Below are 21,931 nucleotides of genomic sequence, written 5' to 3' on the forward strand. Positions count from 1 at the left end.
CAATCAGCAATATTAATGCTTAGTTTTGTGATATTCTGGTCTTGAAATAATTAAAAAAGAGAAATTATATGTTCTACTTGTTTTCCACAAGCCCATTTGAGAAAAATCATTTGTAACAACAATATACCCATGGTTGGCTCAGAATCTCTCTAAAATGCTTTAAACAGAAGGAATTTTAAAAAAAATTATACTCATCAGCAAGAAAAATATTAACATAACTCTCTAAATTTGGTACTTTTTAAGACAATTTTTAGCAAAGCAAATGCAAAACTTTAATGGTGTCCTATGTCATCTAAAAAAAAAAACCACTAAAATGTGTCAAATGAATTTTGATGTAAGATACCTCAAATACTTTCAGTTGAATCTGTGAAATGAAGGGCCAGGTATTCCTTTACATTTTATACAATATATAAAAAGAAAAACAGTTCAAATTTTTTCACAAAAGAAGAAGCTTGATGTAAAAAAATAAATGTATTTTTAACAGAAAGCAACTGACATCAATGAAATCAAATAAAACAAAAATTCATGGAGAATAAATAATATAAGCCATATATTTAACCTATAATGAGACATATTTTTTAGGGATTTTGACAAATGTGTATGCTAATATCAAAGAAGAAAGGATTTATATTTTGTATGCTTGTCTAACATTTATTAGTAATTTTTTTATGCTCAATCATGTGTACTGAAACTAACAGCATTTTGAAAGTCTTTCAACATTTTAACTCTGACCAGTTATTAACATTGAAATTTGTGTTTTATATGCAATCAACAATAGTTTGAAAACCCAAACCTACAAATAGTTTACACACATAAAGATGGATTTCACATAGGCCAAACAGAAGATATAGCCTAGGCTATAAAAATAAATTACAACAATGGAAGAATGGTGAATTTAGAAAAGACTTGTTATTTAAAACTAGCTGGTACATTTTTCACTAGCCTTTATTATAAGCCAGTTTAGCCATCATTTTTTTTCAACTGGCACTTTTTTGTCATTAAGAAATGTCTTGTTGAAATACAAATTTGATGATACCAAGTCAATACACTACACAAGACTTACTACAACAAAGACCCTCTGACACATAACAGTGTTCAGTAATAATGAAATATATCATCAGGGTTATATATATATATATATAGGCTATATATATATAGGCTATATATATATACATATAGGCTATATATAGATATATATAGGCCTATATATATATATATAGAATCATTGGGGGGATTGCCATAGGGCACAATCCTTGTCTAGTTAATTTTTGCTGTCTTGAAAAGGGGTTGTTAAGAAAATAAAACCTTTAGAGATATGTTTACAGACCAAAGTATGTTTATGGAAAGTAGTTTGAAGTAACTACCTCAGGGAAGGTAGTTTGAAGAAACTACCTCCTTTCTTTCTCCCTTTAGATAGCCCTGACCTTTATCACCTTCACAAATCTTTCTGTTGTAGAAATGAAACCTTGCTAAATAGATATACTTCTTAAATGAAGTACAAAAAGTTCTTTTCAGCTTCAGAACTTAATTCAATTTCAATTTTTGATGGTTTTATTCATTAGAGCAATTTGTTTTCCATCAGAGAAACTATGGCTAAATTTGAAAATGAAGTTCTCTTTTCCAGACATATTTTTTAGGGATTTTGGCAAATGTGCATGCTAATATCAAAGAAGAAAGGATTTAATAAAATATTTTGTATTTTGTATGCTTGTCTAGCATTTTATTAGTAATTTTTTTATGCTCAATCATGTGTACTGAAACTAACAGCATTTTGAAAGTCTTTCAACATTTTAACCCTGACCAGTTATTAAAATTTGTGTTTTATGTGCAATCAGCAATAGTTTGAAAACCCAAACCTACAAATAGTTTACACACATAAAGATGGATTTCACATAGGCCAAACAGAAGATATAGCCTAGGCTATAAGAATAAATTACAACAATGGAATAATAGTGAATTTAGAAAAGACTTGTTATTTGTTTAAAACTAACAGGTACATTTTTCACTAGTCTTTATTATAAGCCAGTTTAGCTATCATTTTTTTTTTTTTAAACTGGCTCTTTTTTGTCATTAAGAAATGGCTTGTTGAAATAGAAATTTGATGATACCAAGTCAATACACTACACAAGACTTATTACAACATAGACCCTCTGACACATAACAGTGTTCAATAATAATGAAATAAACCATCAGGGTATATATATATATATATATATATATATATATATATATATATATATATATATATATATATATATATATATATATATATATAGAATCATTGGGGGGATTGCCATAGGGCACAATCCTTGTCTAGTTAATTTTTGCTGTCTTGAAAAGGGGTTGTTAAGAAAATAAAACTTTTAGAGATATGTTTACAGACTAAAGTATGTTTATGGAAAGTAGTTTGAAGTAACTACCTCAGGTAAGGTAGTTTGAAGAAACTACCTCCTTTCTTTCTCCATTTAGATGGCCCTGACCTTTATCACCTTCATAAATCTTTTTGTTGTAGAAATGAAACCTTGCTAAATAGATATACTTCTTAGATGAAGTACAAAAAGTTCTTTTCAGCTTCAGAACTTTATTCAATTTCAATTTTTGATGGTTTCAAAGATCCACTAATACATTCCCTAAATTTTGAAAAAAATTATATGAATTAAAATTCTACTCAAATAACAGGAATTGCATTTTCTGAACTAAAACCAGAGAAACATAAACTGATAACTGAAAATTAGGTTAAAACATTGTTATGTCAGAATTTCAATAGATCATTGTCATTATGTCATGTAAATATTGTCATTATGGCTTTCAGTTAATATCTGTTCTTTAATCATTGCAACTAGTAATGGCTTCTCTCAGGCTGGGGTTGTTCCCTCATCCATTGCAAATAGTGACATTGATTAATTTGAAGCTTTTTTAAATTTTAGTTATTTGAACCTCGCCCCAAAAAAAACTTTAAAATTGCTAATTTTCAAATTACTGATGTCCAATTTAAGGCTATTTTAATTTTCAAAGTCCAAAATAGCCTAAGACAGAGATGCAGCATATTTTGTTCTTCCTATTCAGTGTCTCTGTCTGTAGGTGCTTGAGAAAATAGCACAACCAAGGCTGTATCCAGGAGCAGGGGGGTCATGGGGTTCGACTGTCAAGGTCATGGGTTTGACCTCTCAAGTAGGCAAATGTTTGAGACTTATGAATCAGAAGAGGGTTAACATGGGAGCTAGACAATACCTTTCCAGAGTATGTTTTTGGCACTAGATTCATTACTGAAAATTTCATTTTCATTATCTTGGAAAAACTTACGTTTTTCCAAGATAGCAAAAAGTAGCTGAACTAGAATTTTACCTGTCATACTTTGGAAACATTTAGTGCTCTTTTCTGATTTGAAAAGGTTTCCCTAAGAACAGCTAACAAATATTAAAAATACTTACCCTACCTATTATTGATCAAGGTTCCTTTGCTCCAGTTCCCCTCCCCCTCATTATGTTTTAGATCTAAGATAAAAATCTGCCATGTTATTCAGAATCCAATGCTAACTTGATGTACCACAGTCACTAAATGCATCTGCATGGATTTACTATGTTAATGTTTTGTAAATATGCCAGCAAATAAATATGGTAGTTTCTCCATTTTAAACATGAGACCAAAATGTGTATTCAATTGTGTCAATTTGCAAAAGTTTTTCTTCATAAAGGTTTTGCTTTTGAAAGTATAATGCAAAGGTAGTATTTCATAGACAATACCATAAAATGCATTTCCAAAATACAGGGTGGAGGCAATAACCCTGTATCCTCCTCCCATCAATGTGCTCATATGTAATCTTTATTTCTAGTAATATTTGTGTAACACATAAATAATACTGGACTAGCATAAAAAACTTACATCTTGCAAGTTTGGTTCCAATATATATGGTTGTGACCCATTTTTACAACACTTAGTATTTACCAACTGACATATAGCAAATGTAGTTTTTTTCCATCAGTATGTCTGTCTGTTGATCATAGCTTTGCTAGTTTGGGCACTTTCAGATAAGCTAGGGCAATGAAAGTTGGCAGGCATATAAGGGACCAGACCAGATTAAATTAGAAATAGTCACTTCCCCAATTTGACCATCTGAGGGGAGCAAGGTTCAAGGTTCAAGGTTCTTTTATTATAACCAATATATACAAAATATTAGGTAACTCAAGGCTGAGAGTATAGCTCGAATGCAATTGAGCTACCTTTAAGAAACACTAAATATGCACAAAATTAAAAATAAAAACTTCTCTTAACCAAGCTTGACAGAAATAAATAAAAAACAAATCCCGTGCTGTACGATACCACTTCCATCTTCCGCGCACCATCCTGAGACACAATTAAATTTACAACTTAAAACCAAGTGAGTCATAAGACATCTGGAGGCCTCATGGGCGAACCCCAGAGACCAACCCAATACTAAAAAAAAAAAAAAAAAAAAAAAATATAAACATCCCTATAAAAAAAAAATAAAAAAAATAAAAAATCATATTATTTAGATTTATAACTTTCAATCAGCACTCTTTTCAACTTCCGTCTTATAGCATATATGCTTATATTAAAATCAATCTCATTTTTCAAACTTTCCCAATGTAGAGGAATCAAATACCTCAGGCAAAAACGCGACCTCTCTGTAACTACCTTAGGAATCCGCAGATTATATTTACCACGGGTTTCAACTTGTGCAGATGAAGGAGAAGAAATAAGACCCATCGATGCAAAATATCTGGGGAGCTTTTCTCGTTCAAGCTTAATCTTAAACATAACACTTAAAAATTGGATACTTTGCCGAACAGGAAGAATATTATGAAGTGAAAAAAAGGTCTCTGTTGTCGATTTTAAGGGGAAGTTTGATGGCGAAGGCAGAAAAGGTTTAAGTATACGAACTGCTTTATTTTGTATAATCTGTAGAGGGGTAACATTACTTTTAAAAGTGTTCAAAAAAATAATAGATGCATAATCAAAATGGGATTGCACAAGGGAAAAGTAAATGGATTTAAGAGCGCAATATGGAAGAAGGTTTTTCAGTCTGCACATTATACCAACTCCACGGGCAGACTTTGCTCTTTCCATGACAAATTATTGTCAAACACAACTCCTAAATATCTTATCAATACAACCCTTTCAATAACAGACTCAGGTTCATTCGCAGAAATGGAAACTGATTCTATATCTGGAAACTTGTGACCCGTCCTGCTGTAAACAATAAACTTAGTCTTCTTTCTATTCAGAAGTAGTCTATTATCAGAGAGCCAAGTAGACAATCTATCATATGAGGATGTTAAATTGACCACTAGCTCTTCACGAGATTTACCAGAAACGGTTGCTGCAGTGTCGTCAGCAAACTGAGTGTCTATAGAAGAAACTCCAGTAGCTGAGCACAAATCATTAATGTAAACTAGGAAAAGCAGAGGTCCTAATACGGATCCCTGGGGAACACCAACCTTATCTGACTGCTGTAAAGAATCAGATCTAACATCATTATATATAAGTATCTGCTGCCTCCCATGAAGATACGATTCAAGTAACCTAAGGCAATTACCACGAATACCAGCATTCGAAAGCTTATACAAAAGAATTTCATGAGAAATGGAATCAAAAGCTTTTTGTATGTCTAAAAATATAGTTGCAGGCGTTTCTCCACGGTCAAGACAATCATTAATATGTTGGACAATAATAGCCATAGGATGATCACTGCAATGCTCTTTTCTAAATCCAAACTGAAGTTTAGAAATGTTATCAAATTTCTCAAAAAAAGAATAAATTCTGTTATACAGTGCTCGCTCTACAACCTTCGAAAAAGCAGAGAGTATCGATATAGGACGATAATTAGCAGGAAGCCTCGGGTCATCACCTTTATGTAGGGCCACAATTCTTGCTGATTTAAATGTTGAAGGATAGATACCAGTTACAAATATAAGATTAATAATGTGGCATAAAACCGGTGATATAACTGGGAATATTTCTTTGACCAAATTAGTAGAAGATCCATCAAGGGCTTCAGATGAACCGTTCTTCATTTTAGATATGATCTGTTTTAGTTCAATTTCAGTAACCGGGGAAAGGAACATGCTTTTATCAGAGGGAGGGGGCATGTGATCTTTAAATAAATCATTGTTATTATTATTTGGAGAAACATGAGATGCATTAGCTGTTTTTTCACCGATGCTTACAAAATGAGCATTGAGCAAGTTCACTATTTCCTGCTTATCGGAAGAAAAAGTACCATCACCACGTAACATTTCATTCGGAAATGAAGATTTTTGAGACCTTCCCAACAGAGAGTTAATAAGTGTCCAAGTATGTTTTTGATCCCCACGAGCTTCTACAAATGATTTTTCAAAATATCTAGCTTTTGCTTTCCGAATTAACTGTGTCAGGACATTTTTATACTTTTTAAACTCTTCTTTATTTTTAGTAGATGGGAATGACATAGATATTTTAAATAGCTTATTTTTTATTGAAATAGAGTGTAGAAGCCCGCGTGAGATTCCATGGTTTTTTAGGGAGTGTATATTTTTTTATTTTAATGCGTCTCAATGGACATGCTTCATCCAAGCACTCACGGAAATATTTTAAAAACAGAGCCGTAGAAATCTCAGGGCATTCACATTCTAGAATTGCAGTCCACTCATTTAAATACAAAAGGTTCCTCAATTTATCCATTCCTTCTTTATCAATTTTTCGAGTTTGTTTAAATTCCAAAAATTTTGGTCTGTGATTAATTCCAACATCCACAACAACCACACAATGGTCAGAAACATCTGTAAATATAATATGCGAAAGAGTAACGGGGATAGTAGAAAAAATATTATCAATGAGAGTAGCCGTATCTTCCGTAACCCGGGTCGCAGACCTGCATGATGGTAAAAGTGATTTTGATAGGTTCATACACAGAAACTCAAGCGATTTTTCATGCAAATGATTAGAAATTCCCGGTCTATTTGTCTGAGCTAACAATAAATTAATATTAAAATCACCCATTTCCAGAACTTGCTCAGAATTCAAATTAGTCACATCTTCAATGAAGCATTCATAAATTCGCAAAAACTCTTGTAACGAAGCCGATGGTGATCGATAAACAACACAAACAAGAACTTTCCTATTATCAATCACACACTCAATGCAAATGCTCTCAAAGGTCATCTCTTGGTCATGCTTAGATAGTTGCTTCTTCACAACAAATCGAATATCATCCCGAACAAAAAGTCCAACTCCGCCACCCTGTCTATTTTCCCTATTATTAGATATAAATTTAAACCCATCACAATTCATGAATTCTGCATTTTCATTACTTAAAAAGGTTTCACATAGGCCTAAAATACTTACCCTGTGGTTACAAAGTAACTGCGAAACAAACTCGTGGCTACTAGCCAAACCTCTGCAGTTAAAAAGTGCTGATCTTAAGTTCCCATCAAATACAGGTGTTCCTAAATCCCCTTCAAATAAAAAATCAGTAGCAGGAAGGCTAGCTAAATGATCATCATAAACACCTTTAGCAAAAGGGGAAAAATCATAATAAATATTTTTTAGATCAAGCTGATCATCGAGGCGGCTCCCCAATCCTCCCCCAGACTCCCCACTACTCACGTGCTATATATAAATTTCATCTTTACCTTATGTCCCAGGCAGGCACGACGAAAAAGTGGAAATGGCACCGCACCACTAATCAGGCAAATCGGGTAAAAAAGTGGCAGAGAACAAACAAGACCTCAAAACCTGATTTTTTTCACTAGACCTACTAACACTAGAAAACTAAAAAAAAGATCATACGCAAAAAACGAGGTTGTAGAACCCAACATGTACACAACACTGTGACAGAAGTGGCAAGAAAATCAATCAAAATGTCTATCACAATACTAATAATAATCACAAAGGGACAGCAATAACTAGTCCATCACTCTTTCCCAGGGTGACGAGGCCGTGGATTTGGATTCAAGCCAAAGCTTCGAGCCCTTCTGTTTAACACGCGTAAACTTTGCGGAATCTGATTCACGTAAATCCTTTGCTTTCGCAAGAAGTTCATTTCGAATAGCGTTTAGCTTGGGGGGAAGATCCGTGCACACACGAATGCCGCTCCCCTTCAATTTACGAACTGAGTTGAGAATCCTCTGAATGTTCTGTTCGTTTACAACCGAGATAAATATAGGTGCCGGACGAGGCCTTCGATTAGTAACGTTAACGGAACCACCAAGAATACGGTAGCACTTCGTAATCTGAATGGGGTCGCTTATCTCCATTGTATCAGATAAAAAAAATTTCACATTTTCTTCAACTGTTTGAGACGGCCGCTCAGTAGGCATGCCATGAATTAACAAATTTAATTTGCGGTCCTTGACATCACTTTCCAGTACCTGATTCTCCAGTTGATCACACCTTAATTTTTGATCCTCCAACTCCTTTTCCAGTTGGCCAATTTTTATATCTCGATCGGAGGCATCCTTTTTTAGCGTAGCTATTTCCCCTGTAAGGGACTGAATGGACTTGTGAAATGAATGAAACAAGATAGTTGAGAAGAATCTCTATTTGCAACAAAACAAATGATTGTGGTTCTTATGTGTATCTTGTTGGTCTAGTAGTATGATTTTTGCTTTGAGTGAGTGAGGTCTTAGATTTGAATCCTGGATGACTTGAATTTTCACATGCAGAATGATCTAAAACTAGATACATGATCAATACAGGGATTGCTGAAAGTTTGCAGGTGTATGGTTAATTTGGAAAAATTAGGTGTTTTTAACCTACAAACTGGTGATTGGATCTTAATGACATTTGTTATCTAGAAGGACCTTTTGTCTCATAGCTTTTATTTTAGATCCTGATTGGTTCTGGTGACATTGGGGGGAATGGAATGGGTAAACTGGAAATCTTGGAAAATGCTTAGAGTGGAGAGATTAGGATGAAACCTGGTGGGAAGAATAAGCATGAGTCCTAGATACATGATTGAAATAACCAGCCTGTATCCACTCTCTTTAGGGGGGGGGATTTCCAGTGCTTTAGTAAGTTTGGTGCTTATGGATAACCAGGATGATGAAAATTGGTATTCATGTCAGAGACCTGCACAAATTGACTTGATAACAGTTTTTTCCCCAATTTGACCAGCTTTGGGGGGGTGGGGGGAAGTGAAATTGTGAAAATTAATGTATGTTTATCTTACAAATGGGTGAACAGATCTTAATGAAACTTGATGTATAGAAAGATCTCATGTCTCAGATGCTCCATTGTCAATTCAGATTGGATCTGGGGGGGGGGAGTCGAACTCTTGCAAAACACTTAGAATTGGGAGATCAGGATGAACCTTGATGGGAAGAATAAGCACAAGTTCTAGTTACATGATTGACACAACCAGATCTGATCTCTTTGGAGTAGTTGGGGGGGGGGATTTCCAGTGCTTTGGTGAGTTCAGTGCTTCTGGGCAAACAGCAGAGTTAAAAAATCTAGCACCAAGTCTAATTTTAGGTTCCAACTTTGTCACAAGTGCCATATGAGCTCTTGTTCTCATATAGCTGTGTGCTACAATTGGAATAATAGTATTTCTTGATATTAGTAAATAAAGTGATAACAAATTTGCCACAAGTATAACTAAATTTTCTGCACCCAGGGAAATGCATATGCTACATCTTTAGATCATCTGTAGAATAATAGTTTTTATCATCTTGGTTCTATGATTTGATTTGATGTGAGCAATAGATTACATCTCTAGATCATCTGTAGAATGATAATTTCATCTTGGTTGTATGATTTAAGCAATAAATCAATTGAAATAAGCAATAAATTATTTTTTAAGTTTTTAAAAATTTTTTTAGTTTTCTAATACCATCAGTAACCCTTTCACCAAAGTAATTTTGATTGAATTTGACTGAAGACAAGGTTTGCAGCTAAACTGTCATGCATCTTCCTGGGTCCTAGTTTGGGCTTGAAATATGATTGAGAAAGTGCTGCTTTTTAAGCTAATAAAAGTCTGTATTCTATCATTTTATCATTTTTGTATTACTATAACAAAAATCTAGGCACTTAAAATTAGTCAATAAAAATAACAGAAACAAAATATTTTCAGAAAGTTGTGAAAAACTGGAAAAAAATACCAGCTTGAAAATCTATCATAGTGAATACATATCAATTTGTCCATTTTGTGGAAAGAATTGAAAACTGGAGTGCCATTTCCAAGTGTTATTGATAGTATTATGTGTTTTATAGCTGACATTAACATATATCAGAGATAATATTATGGATGTGCCTCTTATTCCAAACATGGCTGAGCCTGTCACCATTCCTGATTCTACTGTTGTCAAAAATGGTAAGTTATCCAATTAAAATTTTGGTAACAAACTAAAAAGAAAGCTGTTTTTCTTTAGTAAATAATTTTCTCTTTTTCATCTTGCTTCTAAAGTTCTCCTCAGTAAAAATAACAAAAAAGAAAGAATATGCAACTGTATAAAAGCTATGTAATGAAAGGGCTATTTTGCTACAAAAGTGTCTAAATTATTAGCTTTATTTTTTCAGTTAGAGGAGACAAGTCTTCAATTTGAAAATTTTTCTTTTACTATTTCTTGTTTGCAGGCATAAACATTAAGAAAAATTAGAAAACAATAAGAAAAAAGCATTTCTACTGAAGAGCCCATTTCTCACAGCTGATTTATCACATTATAATGCAACACAATTTACAACAATGCTTTCCAGAGAAAGTGTTAGGCTTGCTCCTCTGACTGAACTATTATTTATAGACCCTTCACTCTACTTTTATTTGGCTGAACTAATATTTATAGACACTTCACTCTACTTTGATTTCAGGGGGGGGGATAAATCTTCACTATGTAGAATCTTGAATTTATGTTAGCTCTTGATAATGCCAGTTTTCCACAGTTTACCATGGATTTGTTTCTGGACCAGTCACTCAATTTGTAGTGGCTTTGGTTCTTTTGAGTGTTGGGTCATGATACTTGATCTGGCGTGACTGCTGTTTAATCTGATTTCTTTGAACATGATCATGGTTGATGATCTTTTGTACAAGTAGTTCCTTTGTGCATGGAACTGTTGCTCTCAGGTTTCTGTTCATTAGCAACTGGGATGGGGAGGCTAATCCATCAACAGGTGTGTTCCTATATTCCAACAGTGCTAACTCAAAGTTCCATATTGGTTTTGCTAAGCCAATCCGTTTGGCTGAAGTTTGGTGATGATGTGGCTTGTGATATTTTCCATTCTAATATAAATTTTTGAAAGTGATTATGTGAGTTTTGGGCCATTGTCAGTAATGAGCATAGGGAATCCTGTAATGTGCTAAGTATCTCTTCAGGTAGTGTATGACTTGATGTGTGTATGCATTGCATCCCAATCTGTTGACTTCAAAGAAGCAACTGTAATAGTCAATGGTAATGAGGTAATATTCTCCCTTTTTGTAGAAGATTTTTGTAGATTTTTTTCCATGACAAGTGAGAAATGTCATGTGGCATTACGAGTTCTTTTTGGTATCTTGTGCATGAATAGCAGTTTTTGATATGTCCTTCAATGTCTTTTGTCATTCCTGGCCAAAAAATGACTGAGTAAGCTTGCTGCTTAGTTTTTTTTATGCTCTAATGTGATGCATGTATGCAGTTGAGGATTTGCTTTTCGGGAGTTTTTGCATATGACTAGGTGATCTCCTTTTAGTATGATATTGTCTATGATTGTTAAGCAATGTTTGACATCCCAGAATGAGCTGAGGGCTGGTGAGAGGTTTTTTGGTTTCCAGCCAACCCCTTTAAATTGTCTTAGCAAGCACAATCATTTGAGCATCTGCTGCTGTCCGTTGTTTGAGCTTTTCGAGTCTGCTGTTGCTGATCGGTTGTAGCAACATCACTGAATGTATGTATAATTCAATCTCCTTTTGCATTGTTGTATCCTCTTCAGGAAGATTCAGGCAAGACAGGGCAATGGCAACAGGGATTTTTTTGCCTGGGCGGATTGTTACTGTGAAGTTGTATGGTTGGGTTGTCAGTAACATTCATTGAAGTCTTGGTGAAGACTTTTACATTGATTAATTCAGGACTACTTTGAGATGCTTGTGATTAGATACCACCCTGAATTTCTGGTCATAGAGGTATTGATGATAGTGCATGCATCCAAAAAGAATGGCATAAAGTTCTTTTTCTATTTGCAAATAGTTTGGTTTGGTGGCGTTCAGTGCACATGATGTGAATGAAATTGGTTTCTCATAAGGAATGAGAGTGGCTCCTAGGCCAAACTACAGAGCATGAACTTGTAGCTCAATATTCCCTGCTGCTGGATCAAACAATGTAAGGGACTGCAGATGGATTCTTTGATGTTGGTAAAGGCTGTGTCATATTGGTGCTCCCACTTAAGCTGTTGGTTGTTTTGCAAGATCACGTAGGGGCTGGTTTAGTGACGACAGGTTAGAAATATACTGTGCAAGGTAGTTCATCATTCCTAGTATAGTTTGGAGTTCTTCTTTGGTAGATGGGGGCCTTATTTCTTTTAGTGCACTGACCTTTTTGGATCTGGGTGGATGCCATTTTCTGATATTATGTGTTCAAAGTTTGGTATGCTTTTGCATCCAAAAACAAATTTCTCTGGGTTGAACTTGACAGCTTTTTCACGTACCTGGATTAGCGCGCTGTGGACATTGGCGTCATGCTCTTCTATGGTTTTTCCTGATAAGATGATGTCATCAACTATGATAGAGAACCCTTTGATACCCTCAAATGTCTCTTCCATGCTTCTCTGGAATTCGTCCTGTGCTGAGATTAGACCAAACAGCATGCGGTTTGAAGATGTATTGACCATGTGGTATGTTGAACATTGTTAATTGAGATGAATCCTCATCAAGGATGTGAGACCAGTATCCATGGTGGACATCCAATTTTGCAAATGGAGCAGAATGTTTCAATATTACTTTGTCAAATGTGGGTATTGGGTGGTGGGGTGTTTTTATAACCTTGTTTAAGTCATGTGAGTGCATACCCCAAGGCTTTTGTCAGGCTTTTTTTTACCACAACTGCTGCATTCGCCCAGTCTATGGGGTAAGAGACTTTTTTGATGACACTCAGTTTTTTCATTCTATCTAGTTCCTCCTTGAATGTGTCCTGGAGGGCTATTGGCATGCGCTTGGCTGGTATGGCCTTTGGGTCAGCCCCTTCTTTGAGAGTAATGTGACACTCCTTCGAGTTGTTCAATACCTTGGAAAATGTCATGGAATTCCTCTATAAAAACGGTTGACTTTGGGATTATGTTTTCAACTGTGATTATCAGCTTGATTAATTTCAGTTTTCTGCTAGTTTCAAAGCCTATAATTGGTATGGGGGCATCTTTCACTACAAAGAAGGGATGTGTTTCATTGCATACATTGGTGTATGCACAGGTGAGGCTGCAAACACCTGTTGTTTGGATTCTCTGCCCCCCCCCCCAAATTGGTGAGGATTTGTAGTGTCTTGCTGATTGTTGGTTGTGGTTTGATTGAGTTTAATAGATTCTCTGGTATAATATTTGTTAGAGCTGTGTCAATTTTAAAAATAATGCTGATTTGCCCATTGATCATATGCCTTAAGTATGGTTGATTGTCACTCATTTCCATGTTTACGACATATTAAAAAATTCATCATTGTTTATTTTTTTGTGCGTCATAAGGATGCTGTTGCTGGTTTGTTGTGTTCACTGTCCTTTTGCTACTTCACAAAGTGGTTCAGTTGTCACAGTCACTATAAATCTTTCCTTTTGCTAGACACATGTTGGAGGGTGAATATTCACCACCACAGAAGTAACAAGCTTTTGGTTTGGTATGTTTTTTTTTTATACAGTCAACCTCTTGTTTTGTTTGTATTTCTTAAAAAGCTTGGGTGCCACTTTTATCAAGTTGTAACATTGCTCTGAGTGCGCCTGGGTTTCTACATGTGCTTGCACAAAAATAGCTGCCTGTGACAGAGTTAGATTTGAACTTGCTTGGAGAAGTTTTTCTCTGACCTTTGCTGAGGAGACAAAACACACAAGTCTGTCTCTTATCATTTCTTCTCTTATGTCTGTTGTGGAATAGGCACGCTCACGGGCCAACAGCTTTAGATCATTCATGTATTTATCCACAGGTTGACCATCACGTTGATCACGTTTGTGAAAGAGGTACCTTGAGAAAACTATATTACATTGAGGATTGAAATACGCACTAAATTTGTTTAAGCATACTTCAATCTCGTCTTTCTCATCTGCTGCAATTTTTAAGGTGCTAAAGATGTCTCGCCCATTATGTTTCATCCATATTAGTAGAAAGACACGTTGGCATTTTTCTGTCTTTCCACTGAGGTGTCCTTGGAACATTAGGCTTGCATTGTTCTTGAATCTTATCCATGCCTCTTTAAGGTTGTTATTGTCCAGTCCATTGCGGGGTAATGGACCTAGGCTTCTATGTTGCTGTTTTTCTTTTCTTTTTTCTTCAAAGTGTGTCTGACACCATGTAGAAAGTTTCAACGTTGATTATGGATAAGTAGACACCCAGGTCACCTAGAATAGAAAGAGATCAGAACATTAGACTTGTAAAAAGAGAGATTCTTTGGGAGGGGAGGGAGGGAGGGTTCTAAAACGATTCGTATAATTGGTGACAATCTTTCAGTTATTTCATTAGAATTGGAAGGGAAAATATTTCAATTATCAGGTATACCTATTTCAATCTGTCTTTCAAACAGGAAGTGGGGTATCTACTTTCTCTCATGTGTATGCATATGTTTTTCAAAATCATTTTACCAGTATTGATACTGAGACAAAATGATGAAAGATGTAAAAATAGAATCAATTGAACAATTTTGTTGTTTGATTCTAAAGGAAACTGGGACTAGCATTCAAAGGAAAAGGCAGCATTGCCACTAATTGTAATCGATGCAATCGATAGATTTAGATTAGGAGGGGTGCAAAACAAAATGATTTTTTAGGTGTTTTTTTTAGTAGATTTCCCCTTTAACACTGCACATATTCACTTATGTTCCAAGTACCGTTTTTGTTTTGTTTCATAAATATGTGGTATTTGTTCAGTATAGCTAAGTGTGATCATTTAATAGATAGCCTACCAAAAATAATCCATGTTCTATTTTCCAGGTAACATTGTCTTTATGTGTATTGTAAATAATATTTTCATCACGTCCATTTGTTGTTGATTTTAGTCATTACTTGTTCTTAGATTTAAACTTAAGCCCTACCGAATCTGATGATAGTTTGACCTCAAGTAGTCGGATTTGTATGTTTGTTGTGTCATAAAATTGCAAGCTTGCCTCTAGGCCATACTTTCTGTCAATTGAGAACCTTGTGAAAAGATACTTTTTTTGGAGGGGAGGGTAGAAAAAATGATGCATATAATTGGTGATAATCTTGTCATTTCGGTGATAATCTGTTATTTCGTTAGTATTCAAAGGGAAAATATTTCAATTATTAGCTTTAGTATTTCAATGTTTCTGTCAAACAGGAAATGGGGTATCTATTTTTTCTCGTGTATATGCATATTTTTTCCAAAATCGTTTCACCAGTATGGAATCTAAAACAAAATGAATAAAAGATGCAAAAATAGATTTGATTGAACAATTTTGTTGTTTGACGCTAAAGGAAAGTGGAACTAGCATTCAAAGGAAAAATCAACATTACCACCAACCATTTGGTGGCTTTTTTATACTAGATGATTAGCCAAATCACTAGCATATCAACCACATAACCTGTGGAAGAATATTCAGGACTCTTTTTCAACTATAAATCTAGACATTTTGTGTTGGCTATCTGCCTAAGATAGTTTGTTTTCTGCCCTTTTAAGGGTCATTATTTATTTTCCTGGACATTGTGTTGAAAAGAGGGAAGCAGCTGGGCTTGTGTTGTAAGCTTTTCTGTTGAATATGTTTGATGTCCCTGTTATTTATACTTTCTTTCAGAAGTTGAAGATGCTTTGCCAAGTGACCATGAGGAGCTTTTTGACTTTCCAAACCACCTTTTGTCTCATAAAAGGGAATATGTTCCTGTGGATACTTTTTGCTCTTTTTCAGGACCATGTAAACTTGAACCTGACACCCAGGAATTGAGCTCCACATGTTTTGACAGAAAAGGTACATCTCAAGCATTTGGTTTTTATATAATCAAATAGATTAAATTAGACTTTGCTAGGTCTTCATCATCTTAAGATTTGAAACTGCTGAAGCCAAATCGAGTCGAAAAAAAAATTACTTGAAACTGTGCAATGGACTATGGACAGCAATTCCTGCAAATTCTCAAATTTGTAACTTTCTGTATAAGAATTGTTTGTTTTGTTCAATGAACTTCTTTCATTTCTAAAAAAAAATATTGAACATTAATGTCGTCTTGTACTGTAGTATTAAGTATTGTAGTTTGTAGATGATGATTTTTCTTTTTTGCTCCGCTTGTTTTATTTCTATTGTCGTAAATCCAGCAGAAAATATATTATTATTATTCTATAAAGCTTTCAAATAGTATTAATAATAGTTTATAGTAAGACTCAGTTTGGATTCTGAATTTTCGGAATGTCCAAATTATGTCCAATTATTTCCGTTATGTCCAAATTAGTAAATGGACCTTTGTTTTTAAAAGGAAAGACATAATTGTTACGTAAGTCAACGCTACATTTATGGTGTTTGAAATCTTTTAAGGGATTATGCTACCATATTTAGAAATTTCCACAAACAGCTCTAGAAAAACCTAATTTAAACAAAAGCCAGTAAACAAAAGTTTAAATGGTGATTATAAATTTTCAGTTGCAAAAGAATCTCCGGCATTTATAGGAGTAAGTAAGAGAGGAAGAGAATTTTTGTGTGGAAGAAGTGGACAATATTTTTCCGTTATTTCCAAATTAGTAATATCAGAAAAAAAAAAAAAAAATGGTGCAAAAAATAATACTACTGAAAATAATGACATGCACATGAGCCTTGAGATTGTTCTTATCATAGTGTTCTCAGTAAAAAAAAAAAAAAAAAAGAGATTTCGAAGATATTCTATAATATAAAATAGCAGAACATGATCTTTTTCTACAGACTTCTAAGCCATTCTTCTTCAACGTAGTAATGGCAGCGGCATAATCAGGTGGCGTAGACCACATAGGGTGGCACTCTCCAGGTGTTTGCACCAAGAGAAGAAAGTGGAAGCTCACTTTTCAAGTATATTAAGACTACGAAAGATCTAAGGGTATTTTCCATTGTTAGCCCTAGCTACTAAAGCTTATGGCTTTTGTGTTAGTTAGCTAAATACAGTGGGTGGATTTTATACTTAGAAATACATATTCAAAGATTTATACTGCATGTTTAACCACCCCCGCATTTCAAATCCAGCACTCCCGCACAAGGCCACTGATAGAAAACACACCTCCAAAACTGCGATTCCACATGGTATGAGTCACAAACCTGGAGCTCACATCATCAATTTACTTTCATTCCAGGGCATCATGGACGCAATACAATCATTTATCAGGTTTTATTATTTGTTCAACCCTGTTGTAAGTTCCCTGTTCACAAAAAAATAAACAGAATAATCCCCATCATTTTGAAAATAGTCAGGTGTAAGGCATGGAAAGGTGGTCATTTACTAAACTCAGAAAGGAGTCCGTTTATGACAGCAATCTTGCTTTTGACACCAATGAGTAGTGGATGCTGTTGGGACTTGGAAGGGCAATCAAAGAAAGGGGGGGAAATTTGAATCTTATGTTTATTTGTAATGAGAAAACATAAAACTTAAAAATTAAATCTTGGCTGTTATATTTCCCCAAAGAAACTAAATGTAATTTTCCAAAAAAAAAAAAAAAACTAAAATTACTTGAGTATATTTTAAGTATAATATTTGTTAAACATGAAAAGGCTTGGTATGTTATTTTTATTGCTATGTTTTAGTTGGTGTAATGAAAATTAATAACACATCTCACAAAAAAGGAAATGTTGCCACCTAAGCACAAATGATAGTCTGGCCTTTTGAGATGTTTGTATTTCCTATTTGTTTCGGGTCTCCTCTTTACTTGTTTCGTTGATTGTAATTTCAGTTGTTTGAAATATTGTTTGACTTTAACTGTGCTGGTCATTGGCTTAATACGGTTTGTTAACTTTAAGAATGGTGCGCTCACTCGGTTTTGTATTCTTAGTATTATTATCAAAATAAAATTACTGTACTTCGCTATAAAGTACAGCACAACTAATCAAGTAACAGTTGAGCTTGGTCAAGCCCATAATGAAGAGTTCAACCAACCATAACGAAATGAAATTGTAAATTATAACCAACCATTTTTTTTGTGACCAACCTCCTAAGTGACAAATATCGATTTTTCACAACCTTTTCGTTAATCATATATCTATTTTCATACCAATCTCATGTTCTTTAACTTTCTTTGAAAACTTACCTTTAAAAAGAAATTTATAGGGAAATCGTAATATTCGATTAATTACATGGAAAAGACAAGATTATGAAGTTTAAGTCCCTAGAATAGGAAACAACACATTAGCAAAACCAGACCAGATTCAAAATTATCCTTTACCATGAAAAATAGAGAGAGATCACGCAGGAAAATCTATTGCCACAGTACAGTTTAAATAGTCTAATTGAAAGGCAATATAACTTTTATTCCGATTATAAAATATCCATTAAGTGATGCAAAACAAGAATTTGAGCCAAATAAGGGAAAAATGTGTTTTTTGTTTTGTTTTAAGTCTGCAAAAGCCATACACACAGCCAATACCTCCAAAAGGTACATTTAAGCCATACACACAGCCAATACCTCCAAAAGGTACGTTTTATTCCCATTTGAAACTTAGTGCCTCCCTTTATATTCCTTTCTGAGCAGTATAGCAAAAAGAACAGAATCATTGCTGCAGCTTAGTAAAGAGTAAATCAATGGAAACCTTGGTGCATAGTAGCCTAAAGTGTGAAACACTTTGAAAAATAACCGTCTAGTGTTCAGGATTTTGTGTGAATTTCAAAAGGGTATTGAAAACATTTGAGAATGGTTAAAATTTGTAAAAATCTTGATTTAGATAGCTTGTTGTTGTTTTGATTCCTTTACTCACCGAATCATCACCCTTTCCCAGAAAAAGTTGTTGCAAGCGTTGTTTTACGCCACTCTGGTATCCGAGTAGACCCATGCTTATAAAACAGAAAAATAATCACAAAAAGACAAGTGACAAAAGAATTTGTTTAAAGAGAAAAAGGACGTCGTAACCTCATATCTGCTTTATGATATAAATGCGTGAGATTTTAGTGCAACGGTACCTTCGCCACTCTAAATATGGGCTTTTTTATTAGTTCGATAACACCACAGTAAAGTTTTTCAAGAGTCCTTAAGAAACTAGAGGAGCAGAGACGAAATTGTAAATTCAAAAGATGATTGAGAAACTATAGAGCTTTACAACTTTTTTTTTCTTTTTTTACCAAGGCAAAGGTAGAAGCTCTGATAATTTGCTATTATGCCTTTCCATTACCCAAAGGCTAGTTTCCAATAAGCATAAATAGGTTAGCTCTAGTTATTTCTGTTTCCAAAAATTTATTAGCTATCATTTGGATTTGAAAATTTGTGAATAAAGTGCCAAATCATGAAATTGGTTTTCTATTAATCAAATTACCTTTTATTGTCACGGTTCCATCAAACTATAAGGCTTATATTTATTCAGATGTGATATTTAGTGTCATTTTTCACGCTTCTAGTCTGTTTTTTGTTTTCTGAGGGTTCATTATTTATTTGTATGTTATTGAGAATATTTAATCCTACTTTTATTAATTTCTGTCTCTTTATTTATTTTTATTTTTGTTGTTAAAGCTGGAGATACTTCATCAATTGAAACTGAAATGACAAGAGAAGCTTCCATTTCCACTCTATCATCTGAGCATCAACTGCTACCTGTGGGTGCTGCATCCAGAATAACCAATTTAAAATCAGAATCAGACTCTCAAAATCTGGACAGCAATGACAAAGGTATTATTAAAATTGATAGTGTTGTGAACTTGGTTTGAAAAAGGAAATATTTTGTCAAATGTAAACATTTTTGTAAATCATACAAGCGTAACATCAGCATATGTATCAAGCCATATGAACAGGACTAGATAATTCAAATTAAATTATTTTATTAACCTCCTAAAGCGAAGAGTATAAAGATAAAGAAAAATGAACAAAATGGCCATATAAATATAAAACAACAAACAAATATAAATACAGGCCATTCTCAATTACATTTCATTGATAACTTTAAATATAATATAATAATATATATAATAACTATAAATTCTAACATAAACAAGCTGCAAATCCGAAAAAAGGAAATACTGGAAATTATAAAAATAATACCAACTGACTAAAGAAAAAAAATATTCTAGTCTCAATAAATTTAATTAAAAAACAAAACGAACAGAAATTATTCCGTATATGAAAGGGACTTTTCCTCCTCAACACCCCACTCTTTACGCTAAAGTTTCTTACTGTATGAAAAAGTAGAGTTAAGAGAAATAGTCAAACTTTAGCATAAAGAGCGGGGCGTTGAGGAGGAAAAGCCCCTTTCATATACGGAGTAATTTCTGTTCGTTTTAAGTTTTAATGTCGCTCCTTACTTTCATTTAAAAAACTTGGTTTTTTTTATTTAATAGAGTCAAGAACGCGAAATTTTTGTGTAATTTCAAACATGTAATTTAACAGTGCACAATTTCATTAAAAACTTTATTACCTTTGATAACGCCATGGGAGCCTTGCATCAGGGTTGCAGTCTTGCATTAGGGTTGCAGCCTTGCATCAGGGTTGCAGCCTTGCATCAGGGTTGCAGCCTTGCATTAGGGTTGCAGCCTTGCATCAGGGTTGCAGCCTTGCATCAGGGTTGCAGCCTTGCATCAGGGTTGCAGCCCTGCATCAGGGTTGCAGCCTTGCATCAGGGTTGCAGCCTTGCATTAGGGTTGCAGCCTTGCATTAGGGTTGCAGCCTTGCATTAGGGTTGCAGCCTTGCATCAGGGTTGCAGCCGTGCATCAGGGTTGCAGCCTTGCATTAGGGTTGCACTTACTTCTAAACCGAGTTGCTTCTAATATATAGCTCGCTACCTCAAACTGTTCGATTAATTTCTTATTTAATACAACAATTAATTAAAGATAGGCTATGAAAGGTCAAACATTACTTATCCATCATAGTAATTGGATATTAGCAAATATTCCTGGATACAACTAAAATCAAACGACTTGATATGACAGAAATCAGGAAATAAGGGTAATTAATAAAACCGGGTTATTAGTAATTCATATTCATAAGTTCAATTAAGTTCTTTTTTCTTAAAATTATCATGTACTTCTTTAGTTGGATTTTAGTTGCTGAAGAGCAGTGTAGAATTGGGAACAAGGGATGAAAATGACCTTAGATCTTCGAATAAACAGAAATTACAGTATCGAATCACCCTCCTTCAATGGTAGGTCTTTTTCGAAAAAAAAATTGAATAAAAAAATTACTTTTTTTACCTGAAAATAATGAGCGACATTAAAACGAACATAAATTACTCCGTGTATTAAAGGGGCTGCTCCCTCCTCAACGCCCCGCTCTTTACGCTAAAGTTTCCTTCTTAAAACTTAAAAAGTTTCTAAAACTTAAAACGAACAGAAATTACTCCGTATATGAAAGGGGCTTTTCCTCCTCAACACCCCGCTCTTTACGCTAAAGTTTCTTACTGTTTTAAAAAGTAGAGTTAAGAGAAAAGTCCAAGATAGGTGACTGACATAACCGGATCCGCTCTCTTTGGTGGAGTTGGGGAGGGGGAGTAATTTGGAAAACTATGAAAAAATAAGGTATTTATAACTTACAAACGAGTTATCAGATCTTAATGAAATTTGATATCTAGAAGGATCTGGTGCTTTAAAACTTTTGTTTTAAATCCCAACCAGATCCGGTGACATTGACGGGAGTAGGAGGGGGAAACAGGAATTCTCGTAAAACGTGAAAATCGAGGTATC

General features: G+C 34.4%; 1 protein-coding gene across 1 annotated transcript; it reads left to right on the top strand.

Annotated features, from left to right (window-relative positions):
* The first annotated feature begins 625 nt into the window (after positions 1–625).
* LOC136038263 (uncharacterized) lies at positions 626–20,066 on the top strand. The gene is made up of 4 exons (XM_065721379.1): positions 626–634; positions 10,210–10,309; positions 15,903–16,073; positions 19,772–20,066. The coding sequence occupies exons 2-4, from the start codon at positions 10,240–10,242 to the stop codon at positions 19,963–19,965; spliced, it is 435 nt and encodes a 144-aa protein (XP_065577451.1). The 5' UTR covers positions 626–634; positions 10,210–10,239; the 3' UTR covers positions 19,966–20,066.
* The last annotated feature ends 1,865 nt before the right edge of the window (positions 20,067–21,931 follow it).

This window comes from Artemia franciscana, chromosome 17 (assembly GCF_032884065.1).
Source record: "Artemia franciscana chromosome 17, ASM3288406v1, whole genome shotgun sequence".
NCBI classification, from domain to species: domain Eukaryota; kingdom Metazoa; phylum Arthropoda; class Branchiopoda; order Anostraca; family Artemiidae; genus Artemia; species Artemia franciscana.

What these genes read in the sequence shown, in the direction of transcription:
- LOC136038263 (XM_065721379.1), top strand. Translation starts at nt 10,240, where the DNA reads ATGGATGTGCCTCTTATTCCAAACATGGCTGAGCCTGTCACCATTCCT. An exon ending in TTCTACTGTTGTCAAAAATG is followed by an intron (nt 10,310 to 15,902) that starts GTAAGTTATCCA and finishes ACTTTCTTTCAG; the next exon opens with AAGTTGAAGATGCTTTGCCA. An exon ending in CACATGTTTTGACAGAAAAG is followed by an intron (nt 16,074 to 19,771) that starts GTACATCTCAAG and finishes TTGTTGTTAAAG; the next exon opens with CTGGAGATACTTCATCAATT.